We start from the raw sequence: 11,919 nt of genomic DNA, 5'->3' as shown, positions 1-11,919 counted from the left end.
AAGCATCGATTCATGTTGATAATTGAGTGTGCATGATGTATATTGAAATTAATAGTTGAGAGTTCTGTTTGTTGTTTAGGCAAAGCATCCAGTACAAATTACACAACTGTAAAGCTGTAGTATTAATCTGTTTACTTTGGGTTACTTCTTCATAGTGAAACCTAAGTACTGTTTGTTTCATATATTGTATTTTGAATACTCTTATAAGAGGATGCTTTGCTGATTAAAGCTGCCCAAAATAGAAGAAAACAACCTTGTGGACGTGTATAGCAGTATCTAAGTCATGGGTGCCCAACCTTTTGGCTTGCCTGGGCCACGCCGAATGATTAGGAGTTGTCTTGGGCCATATATACGTAGGTTGTTCCAAGAGTAATGCCTCCTATTTATTTCCATGGAAATTACTACAGATACAAAGTGCCCAATAACACTATTTGATAGAGAAAATTCTCAGCTACAAAATACTATTTTTCAACGTAGTCACCACCGTTAGCTCTGCATTTTTGCCAGCGATGAACAAGGGCCTGCATCCATGCCGTAAAAATCTATAGCATTGGAGGTGACTCACTGTTGCCACTGCTGAAACATACCACCCACCACCTCAGTGTGCTCACATCCACTGTTTGGTCTTCATAAACATTCAGCAAGCATTGGCAAATGTCGGTGGGTGCATTTTTTTCCACATGGAGGAATTCAATGATAGATCTTTGTTTCAGATGCCCTTGTGTCAGACTGCCCCTTGCTGCCATCTTTCATACAGCAAAAAAAAAAAAATGTAATGGAATATTGGTAGGCTGCTTCAACTTCTACTGCCTTGGGCATCATGGGCCAACACAATAAAACAAGATACCTTAGTTTTAGAGCAGCTCTCATAAAATATACAATATTGCTAATATGTAAGTAACAAAACATTTAAATTTTTAATATTTTTCTTAAAACACTAAAAAAGAGAGGAACAAAAACATAAAACTAGTGGGATATCTGACCTTTTTGTGAAATTAATGCATCAGGCTGGTTTGATGGAAGTGGTTGCAGTTCTTAGAGAGGTCTCAAGGTGCTCATCAGAGACTTGTTGATGAAATTTCATTCTTCCTGTACTTCATCCTTGAAAATAGTTGTTCACAAATGCATATACTGCCAAAAAGCGATGACATGAGTGAGGGTTAACTGTGAAGTGAGAGATATTTTTCTCTGGTAAGATAGGGATTATGAAAGTCTTTGCTGGCAGGAGCTCTAGCTGCACTGCCCAAGCTGCAGAAAGCAAAGGTAAGAACTGGGAGAAGGAATATCGGCCTGTTGTAAGTGAAGATTAGGCTCAAGACCATCTAAAGAACCTGAAGGTGCACAAGTCCATGGGACCTGATGAGATCCATCTATGGACTCTGAGGGAACTGGCGGATGAAGTTGACTAGCAGCTACCCAATATATCTGAAAGGCCATGGAAGTCTGGAGAAGTTCCTACTGACTGAAAAAGGTTTTCAAGAAGGGGAAAAAAGAAGATCCAGGGAATTACAGGTCGGTCAGTCTCACCTCTGTGCCTGGCAAGATCATAGAGCAGATCCTCCTGAAGGCCCTACTAAGGCACATAGAAAATAAACATGAAGTGATGACTGGTAACCAACATGGCTTCATCAAGGGCAAGTCACGCCTGACAAATTTGGTGACAATTTATGATGGAGTTACAGCATAATTAGATTAAGGAAGACCAACTGACATCATCTACCCGTACTTGTACAAAGCATTAGATACCGTCCTGCATAACATCGTGGTTGCCAAATTGGAGAAAGATGGATCTGATGGATGGACCACTCGCTGGATAAGGAATTGGCTGGATGGTCGCACTCAGAGAGTTGCAGTCAGTGGCTCAGTGTCCAAGTGGAGATTGGTGACAAGCGGCGTTCCTCGGGGATCGGTGTTGGAACCAGTGCTGTTTAATGTCTTTGTAGGTGACATGGACACTGGGATCAAGTGCACCCTCAGCATGTTTGCAGATGACACCAAGCTGAGTGGTGCAGTTAACTCCCTAGAGGGAAGGGATGCCATCCCTTCAGGCTTGAGAGGTGGGCTCGTGCCAACCTCATGAAGTTCAACAAAGCCAAGTGCAAGGCCCTGCATCTGGGCTAGGGCAATCCCAAGCATAAATACAAGTTTGGTGGGAAATGGCTTGAGAACAGCATTGAGGAGAGGATTTGTGGATGTCAGCTGGTGAAAGACTCAACATGATTTAGCAATGAGCGCTTGCAGCCCAGAAGGCCAACCGTATTTTGGGTTGCATCAAGAGAAGCATGACCAGCAGTCTGAGGGGGGTGATTCTGCCCCTCTACACTGCCCTCCTGAGACTCCACCTTAACTACTGCATCCAGTTCTGGGGTCCCCAACTCAAGAAGGATAACGAGCTGATTGGAGCAGGTCCAGAGGCAGAGGCATTTCCCATGAAAATGATGAGAAGGCTGGAGAACCTCCCTGACAGGGACAGTCTGAAACCTATTTTCAAATTCCTTTATCAAAAGTGAAAGTACAGCTGCACGTTCTTTGCTGTTTAGCCAATACATAAAAATGCATACGATTATTTGCCATCGCTTGAGTCGGCACTGCACAGAACCACCCTTCCCATGACCTGGTTTCAGTCAACACAGCATTAATAGCACTCTGATAGTTTGGCTGTTGCTGGGCAACAGGTGCATGCCCATCGCCACTCCTTAGGGAAGAGCCACCATTATTATAGCACTGAGCAGAGGGCAGGCCAACTTGATTGGTTGCCTAATGTAATTGGGGACATCCTGTGGTACCTGAGAGTTGCACAAATCAAAACCCAGTGTGAACATGGCCAGGAGAGTGACACCCTGAAGCACCTTTGGAGACACCGGGTACTTATGTGGATGGTCGAGGTCTGCTTGTTTCCCTGGTGTGTTGTGCCAAGGCTTCCCTCCTAGAAGGAAGGTGCAGGTAAGAAGTGTTTGAGGGAATCAGGTAGTCAGGAGTGTGATTCTGTTCCCTACTGCTTGTTACTTTAAAAGAATAAATTGGACCATCTAATATTCATTTTAAATCAGTATTAGTAGGTTTAATTTCAAGTTAGGTGTGGAAGGTTGTTTTTTTTTTTTTCTTTTTATCTCAGGCAAACACATTTTGTCTCAAAAGGCAAGAGTAAAAAATGTCACAGTCAGCTAAAATCACAGACAATGAGAGAAATAATAGGCTGCTGACAGCAGGAGCTGAAGGCACAGGAAGATGAGCAGACTCCTGAGATGCAGAACTAATCAGGTCGCTATCTGCCTTGAAAGGGGAAGATTAAGGAGGCTCATGTTGTTATGTTTATTTTTTTTTTCCAGCAACTTTACTCCCAAGAAGCTTGCCTTTGACTCCCACTAGTCATTCCTCTCAGAATAGGGCATTTAGCTTGTTTGGAAAATGCCTTGCTAGTTAAGGATGGTCATAGTCCATGTTTGGACAGAGAAGGTTGTGCAACTGTCCCTATATTGGTGACATAGGAACCCATGCCAAAGTGGCCAGCGCAAGTGAGGATCCAGAGTCCCCTGGTTCCTGCTGTAAGCTTCTACATGTGGGCAAAACGCTGATTCATGACAAAGTTGTGAGCACAATGTTCTCATCGTGATCTCCTTGTCTCATCTTCACTTTGCTCATTGCTAGGGTGTCTACACTGGCAAAACTTGTACACGGAACTTAGGGAATTGGGAGTCATTTTGTTAAATGTATAGCAAATGCTTTTCCATTATTGGAAAATACAGGGACTTTGAGTGTGTAATAACACAAGTACAACCAAGGACAGGTTATAAAGAAGCTTCATCAACTCCGATCAAGTGAGAGCACATTCAGATGGCATCTGCCCTCTGCTCCCTTGTCCTCTGCCCAGCAATAACAGGGACCTATATTTTGTTTCAGAAAAAAGAGAGAGGTGAGGAAATGCAACATCCCAGCATTAAGAAGGCCAGTTATCAATCCCCAGGAGGGGAGTACTCCTGAAGGGGCTTGCTAAGTGCCACATCTGTGTGAAGCAGCAACCATTGGCAGTGTGGGAGGTGGCTTGGTGGGGCCTGCAGGAGCTCCCAGGGTGGGAGCAGTCACAGGCTGCTGTCTTTTGGCTGGAAAGAATTTATTTATAGTTAGTATTTAGCTATGATAAGCTTCTCAGCCACACTTCTTAAAGCTTAAATATTAATTTTACCACGTGGGATATTGATACATTAAATTATTAAGTAACAGAATAAATAGGACGGGAAATTCAAACTGTTTTGCTAACAATGAAGGCGCTGTCATCTACCAGTTTGTTTATTTTTTTTTCCACAGATTTTTTTTCTGTTAACGTATGGGCCTGAATGTTCTTTTTCAAAGTGCTGAGAAGTCACCTGCATATTTTCACTGGTTTCTAGCAAGGCATGTCAATAATCTACTTAAGGTAGCAGTGCCTTCCCAGCCTGCCTGAGACAGCAGTCTAGAACCTCCCAGCAGATTCAGCTGTCGAATGAGTTGTTTGTGATGGGTGATTAGGTGGTTCCTGGTAACTTCATTTACCCTTGCTGACTTTTAAAACATGCAAATACTTTCTGAAAATATGCTTGCATTTTATAACCTAATTCCTCTGAGGTTCCTTGTGAGGAACTTGCCATTTTCACTTCTTCCTCAATGCAGGAGCAGCAACTGTACTTTGTGGACCTAAGTAGTTGTGTAAAAGTGCTTGCTAAAATTTAACTAGGCCTTGAATTTGGATTCTATTTGCTACAAAACATTACCCTTGGAAGAAGGAAAGAACAACAAAACTTTGCTCAGGCTTCAAAGTACACACTGCACAAGGTGCATCTTTGTCAGCAATGACAAAATGCTCATGTTCCTTAACAGATAAATGTTTGGGAGCCTTGTAGTGTGTGTACAAAGTGTTTTGTCTGTGCTTATACAGAATTATTTTCTACGACTATTTATTTGTATTTATTTTTATGCATCATATTCGTAATTTTTTTTTTCTTTTCATTTCTTCAGGAGCTGAATAGGAAGCCTGTGACATTCCTTGCAGCATGAGGCCTGACGGTCCTACTCATGGGCTACAGGAAAGGATTTGTAGGTACAGTTACACTCTTCCATTAGAATCTGAGAACCTAAGTATTTGCTTTAAGATGGTGAGGGGAGGACAATACTTAAGAGAAATTATCCACTTGGGATTTTTTCATTTCAAATTGCAATAATTGCAACATGAGAACTTGTCAAACTGCCATAAATAGGATTTTTCATTGTAAAAGCATTCTTGAAGCTGCTCAAAATTTTCCTTGTGCTAGATTGTATGAAATTATAGGAAATTCAGATAGGTAACTTCTGATCAATAATTAAAGCCTGTGTACATGCTGTCTTGCTTTTCATTGTACCCATCTATATTGCAGTTCTAATAACAGGAAAAAGGTGGAGAAAGAAGATGGTTTGTGTTACATTTTGTTTACATCAGTTTCTCTACGTTAAAACAGAAGTCTGACTGAGAGTATAAAGCAGCAGGTGAGCATTTTGTTCACATGAAAATGAGTAACTATGGGTAATTGAAATGAGTTAACTGGCACATTTGTACTGTAAAACCTACAGATTAGTGATGTGGATAAGAAGGCACAGTCTGTAGTGAAAGCACGGTCCAACAGGCACCATGACCTGGCTGGAATGCCACAGCAAAGCGCAGCCTGGTCTCTGCATCCAGTGCTGGCATGGCCGTGACAAGGTGGATGGTGCATCTCAGCACCAGGCTGAGCACAGGGCTGCAGGCTCAGGCTTCTTCCCACAGGCGGTGGCAAGGAATGAAGTGCAAGGCTGGTTCAGCGTGAGGTCCGCAGGGGCAGCCCCACAGCAGTTCTTTTAGTCTTGCTTTGCAAATGAGAGAAAAATCACCACTTGATAAGGCTTCTCAAGGGTTGTTTTTTCCTATGGGAAAAGCATTTTGAATTGAAAAGAGGGGAAGGTACATGTACATGTGTGTGTATGTGTCTGTATATATATATATATATATACATATAAATGCATACATAAGTGACAAAGTGACCCGTAACTCAAACTTGTTAAGTATGATTATTGTGACTGCATTTCTCATCCAATGAGATAAAGCTGTTTCTTGTATGTGAATGAGCACAGAAAATTATAATTGTCTACCTTTCCTGCTTAGGTTACACAGCTAGGTACTGTGTAACTCCAGTACTGCTCTAAATAAGCAGCATTTCTAGTGAAATAGCTATTTTGATGTTGAAGGAATACAGCAACTACAGAATCATTCCTAATGTCACTTTTTCTTAGAAATTAAATACATTCTATGCTCACATTTCATTTAAAAATGAAATATTAACTACTTAACCATTGGCATATTTATTTAGTTTGTATTTTGATATATTTTAACCCGTATAAATATTTCAGAATAAAGAACAGGCGTTTTAATTTGCAGCAGGACTTTAATTATGTATGTATCTAAATCAAAGTGTTAAATGTAGGCATGTCTGTAAACATTTAATATAAACTTATTTATTTATTTATTGTTACAGATTTAGTTTTCCTTTAATTAGTACCTGCTGTGCACTTATTGCTGCTTTTACAATACTAACGGCTCCCTCTTCAGGCTATACCTGATGCTGTCCTGGGTACTACATTTAAGTACAGATGTTACTTGAGATGCAGATCTTCAGAAATTTCTAGAAATATAAAAGAAACGTGTGAAATGCAGCGAAACTAAACCTGGAAGACATAAAAACGTTGCCTTGTTGTTTTTCCATTCTTAAAAAAATCAGGAACAATTATGCTGTTATCAGTTAAACTGTTCTTAATTAGATAATTTTTAAATCACCAGTGACTTCCTACAGTCTCTCTGTAGGCTTCAGAGTCTACAAAAGTGCTTAAATGTTGTTGTAAAGGTACATATACATCTATATCCTAATATATCTGTACCAAACTCAGGGAGTCTTCCTCTCTTTAGATTCATTATTAGATAAAGGATAATTAAAATATGCACTACAACCCTTAGGTACTGGACAAAAAAAAAAAAAAAAATCCTTTGGGGATGGGGCTGGGTGGGCTGCGAAGGCTCTTCCAATGCAAGCCAGGCTATGATTCTGCAATTGCAATCATTTCAGGCCTCAGGCTATAGAGACTGCCTGTCCTTAAACCATTCGTGGCCCTTACAACATACCACAGAGCCAGCATCTCTGAGTTGTATGGGTAATAAATTAGCCAATGGCGTGTTGGCTAAATGAAACAAAGTTGTTATGCCTAATTAGGAAGCCTGGCAATGCATTTTGTAGAGGGTATGAAATAGGCAAAACTCCAAACATAGGTTAAGTCTCCTCTCTTCTACTGCTACCACCCACTGGCTTTCAAGAATGCTAAATGACGTTTAACTTAAATAGGATTTACTAAAAAAAGGCTGTGTAATCAGAATATAAGTGGCAGACCTTTATTTTAAAAACCTTAAGCAGCTGGGAAAGAGCAACTGTTTTCCATCACAGACGATCCAAGCGACACAACACCTCCATGGTCAAGGCAGGCTGAGAGCTGGGGCTGTTCAGCCTGGAGAACGTTCTGGGTCAGTACCTACAGGGGGCTATAAGAAGGGGACAGATTCCTCAGCAGGACCTCCAGTGACAGGACAAGGAGAAGCGGTTTCAAACTAAACAAGGGGAGATTATATTGGACATAAGGAGAAAGTTTTTTTTTTTTTAAGGTAAGAGTGATGAGGCACGGGCACAGGTCACCTAGAGAGGTGGTGGATGCCCCACACCTGGAGATACTCAAGGTCAGGCTGGACGGCGTGGTGAGCAACCTGATGCAGCCGTAGGTGTCCCCGTTCGCTGCAGGAGAATTGGACAAAATGACCTTCAAAGATCCCTTTCAACTCAAATTTTATGATTCTGCGATGTCTGGCTCTTTAGGTTATGCCGCTTTCCTTTCGGTGTTTAACTAACCACCTGGCTTTAAAAAGGGAAGAATTACTAAGTGTTTGAGTGCTTTCTTCACCAGACAGCAAAACGTGGACGTGCTCCACAAACCGCTCCCCGCGGCTCAGCAGAACCCGGCGCCAACACCCCGCGCAGCGTAACACGCCGGGGCCGCCCCTGCGCGCGGCCGTCGCTCGCACCCCCTCGCGCCCTCACCGCCACGCGACAGCCCTCGCGCCGGCCGCGCCTCAAGCTCCCGCCCCGGTGCCGAGTCACGTGAGCGGGGCTTCGCCCGCCCCCCTACCCCTGCGTCGTGACGTAACGCGGCGAATCTACGGCGCGCCACTTGTGACCAAGATCACCACAAGCGGAGGCGGACGGCTCCCCCCGTGCGGTAAGCTCGGCCGGCTGGCACGCGGCTGTTTCGCCTCCCCGTTCGGAGGCCCAGGGCGGGCGGCCACCTCGGACTCTCGCGGGCGCTGCCCGTAGGGGTATTGGGCCGCGGTTGGCCTGCGGCCTGCTCGCCGTCTTCCCTCGGGCTTTTTGGGCCTCTGTGCTACCGTCGTTTTTTTTGCTCTTGGTGGGCGGACGGCCAGCAGCGTTCGGCGGAGCCAATCCGCTCGCGCGTTCGTGCCCCGAAGCGCGCTGAGTGGCCGGCGCGTCGGGGGCGGGATGAACGTCCTGAGCTCCGATTGGCTGCCCGCCGGAGCCGAGCCTCGGCTCTTCCTTTGCGGCGGACCGCGGAGGAGGGGGGAGAGGAGGGCAGCGAAGGGGGAGGGCGGTGGGCTTCAGCCGGCCGTTGGTTCCGCCGTCACGCGGGGACGCTGCCGGCTGATGGGCCGCACGGCGACGGTTGGGCGCCTGCGTGAGCGGTGGCAGGGCGCGGCTGGGCTCGGCTCTGCGCAGGCGCGATGCGGTGGGTTTGGGGCGCCTCCCGCCGCCGGCTCTGGGGAGCCCCGCTCTATGTGTGCGGGGGGTGATGGCTCGGGGACTTGCGGCTCCCTTCATAGCGCACTGAGGCGAGCAGAACTGATGGCAGCGGTTCTTGGTGGGCATGGACCCGCATAGGAAACGTGCAGCACGCCTCGCTGGTGGCGCTTAGTGCTAGGGAGAGATGTGGGGTGAACCATTCAGATCTTAGAGTGAATTATTAGTAGGCTGGCACCAGAGGCAGGGCTATAGAGCTCTGTCGTGGAAGCAACTCGGGATGTTCCATGCCTGAGGAGGAAATGGGACCCAAGGGCAGGCTTGCAAAGTTTTACTAACAGTTTTGATGTGACAGTTACATTTTCCATGAGGGATGTGAGAGGGAGTAAGCACTGCTCTTACAATTAGCTGTTGCACGTATATATTTTGCAACAAAACACTGTGCACATACTGTGTTTTACAGTGACACCAGCCCTGAGCTTGCAGGTCACCTCCCCTGCTCTCTGTGCGCATAGAAGCTCCAGGTGCAGTCCAGGGCAGCCCTGGGCTGGCTCCAGTCCTCTGCTGTGTCTCTCTAAGACCTTGCCCTGCTCTGAAGCTGAAGTTTTCTCAAAATGATACTCTAGATGTTCTTTTATGTCACCTGTTGGTTGCTCCCAGGATATCCTGCCAAAGCGCTGGGGTTGGTGTTCGCAGCTCCTAAGTGTTGCCTGGCCCAGATTGTCAGAACTTGGTAATGCCAGAATGGTTTAATCTTTAGTCTGTGGCCTTCCCACCAAATGTCAGTACAGCATTAAGCGCGTTCATAAAAATTTAAATAAAAAATGCACCTATTTTTCTTGCAAAGCTTTTTGTTTGTTTGTCTTATTGGACTGTGCTAAAACAAAAGCTCAAGGAATGTATTAGCATGTATGCATAAAACCAGTAAAGAAGCAAAAAATAAAAAAGTGTCTTGATTTCTGGTTTCTCATATGCAGAACTTCCAAACTTTTACTTTGCAGGCAGAAGTTGTGCCTACCTTGCTGCTTAGGAACTATGAATTCTGGTGATATTGTTTCTGGCCAGTGCTGTTTCTCTATTGCCAGCAAAGGATATATACTTCCAGAACAGATATGGCGCATTCTGTGCATTTACTTTAAATATGTCTGGAGGTTTTCCATTCTGTTCAGCAATTTAGCTAGAGAAAGAATACTTTTCACAGTCAGGATTCTGTCATCTGTGGTGTGATGTCCAAACACTGAGATTAATGGCAGCACACATACCTCTATACCTCTACCTAATCCTGTTTGAAGCTGTGTTATGTTACAAAAAGAAATATTGTGGTATGAATGGGTTCTGGCCTTCTGAGAGGAAAAAGCATGGATTCTTGCTGAATTCTAGGGCAACTCATATGTAACATCACAAAACTATTCATTATCGTTGGATCTGTTGCTTATTTTGGCTTTGGTACTGAAGGAATGAAAGGAGTCAGTGAGACAGCACCACCCATTTGAATGACTGAGTGTCAGATCTGAAGAAGGAAGATCTTACTGATGTTGTGCACTTGAATTTTCGAGAAGATTTTGATCTCATTCTTCTAAATGATCATAAGCTGGCTTTCCATGGGATAAAGAATAAATTTGTTTACTGTAAACTGGTTAAAAAGATAGGGAAATGGGTAGTATCACTTCTCAGGGGGTAACATTCTGAAGAATACATTTTTATGCAGAGGAAGATTGCACTTTTTAAACATATTTCTGGATTGTTTCCACTTACAGTGCTTTAATTTGTGCCATAGAGCTGTCTTGGAGCACATGATATGGTTGTCCTGGTTTCACCAAAGCAGTGTTAATGTCTCACCACTTGTGGTTGCTGCTGAATGGGCAGAGCCGCTCAACAGGGAAGAGTCACTGCCTTTCATAGCACAGGCTGAGGGGGGATTTTGGGGGAAGTGGGTGGTGAGGTGGGATGGAGTCAGGAAAGGTGGCCATAATTAGGCCAAGAATCATTCCATACCATGTGACACCACATGTGGGAGGCCATAAAGCTGTGTAGTACTAACTGGAGGTGTGACTGTGTGTGCTGGGCTTTGGTCAGTAGGGTGGAATCTTGTGTTGCATTGGTGCTATGCATCAGCCAGCAGGTGATGATTAATTGCATTGGTAGCTATACCAATTATTTGTTATCATTGCATTTTTGTTTCTGTTTTCCTCTTCTGTCTTAGTAAACAGTCTTTATCTCAGCTCACTGTTTTATTTCTAATTCTCTTTCTCTTCCCACTTGGTGAGGTTTAGTGAGTGGCTGTGTGACACTGAGCTGCCTGCTGGGTTACACAAAGGCTTAGGTTGGAAGGGACCTTAAAAATCACCTTGTTCCAACCCCCTGCCATAGGGAAAGTTTGCCAACCACAGATCAGGATTCCCAGGGCACCATCCTACTTGGCCTTGAATATGTCTAGGGATCGGGCAGCCACAGCTTCTCGGTAAGCCTGTGCCAGTGCCTCACTGTCATGTGAGTGAAGAATTTCTTCCAAACATCTAACCTGAATCTCCTCTTTTTTTTAGCTTAGAGCTGTTCCCCCTTCTGATTATAAGATCCCATCATGTACTGGAAGGCCATAAAGATGTCTTCCCAGAAACTAGATTCTTCACCTTGTCTTCATAGGAGAGGTGCTCTTGGATTGCTTGCAGTTTGTGATGTTTTCCTAACAAATATCTGCATGGTTGAAATCCCCAATCAGGGTGAGAGCTTCTCTTGTGGAAGAAGCAAGGCCTCATCAACAGGCTACCCTTGTCTGGGTAGACTTTGGTAGACCACTGGATGTCCTTTATTGGTCTGGTCCCTAATTTTAACCCACAAGCTCTCAAACTGATCATGGTTGTAAAAAAAACTGTTTTGAATGAAACCAGACTAGAGGAAGATATCCCAAACTCACAAAAAAGAGCAGCCAGCTGTAGCTCTGGAGCACAGTGAAGTCTAATAAGCTTCTTTCCTCAATGCAAAAAATAAAATTATAGTACGCACTAGCAACTCATGCTTCTTTATGAAGAAATAACCCTAGGTTCGTTTAGAAACAGTTGTGATGTCCTAAAAGAAAAATGCTTGCTTG

General features: G+C 44.3%; 1 protein-coding gene across 13 annotated transcripts in view; it reads left to right on the top strand.

Moving 5' to 3' along the window:
• The first annotated feature begins 812 nt into the window (after positions 1 to 812).
• ZNF407 (zinc finger protein 407) overlaps positions 813 to 11,919 on the top strand; it is a 340,195-nt gene continuing 329,088 nt past the window's right edge. Inside the window, exons 1-2 of one of the 13 annotated variants that reach the window (XM_052704184.1) lie at positions 813 to 2,943; positions 4,993 to 5,070. In XM_052704184.1, coding sequence (XP_052560144.1) covers positions 5,028 to 5,070 — 43 coding nt within the window. In that variant the 5' untranslated portion in view covers positions 813 to 2,943; positions 4,993 to 5,027. Of the gene's footprint in view, positions 5,075 to 5,387; positions 5,497 to 8,184; positions 8,299 to 11,919 lie in introns of those variants that run through there. The other 12 variants (XM_052704189.1, XM_052704180.1, XM_052704179.1 and 9 more) reach the window with 12 other exon arrangements.

This window comes from Tympanuchus pallidicinctus, unplaced genomic scaffold (assembly GCF_026119805.1).
Source record: "Tympanuchus pallidicinctus isolate F22 unplaced genomic scaffold, pur_lepc_1.0 scaffold5, whole genome shotgun sequence".
Classification (NCBI taxonomy): domain Eukaryota; kingdom Metazoa; phylum Chordata; class Aves; order Galliformes; family Phasianidae; genus Tympanuchus; species Tympanuchus pallidicinctus.
Note: the sequence above shows the minus strand (reverse complement) of the source record. Positions and strands in the feature narration are given on the sequence as shown.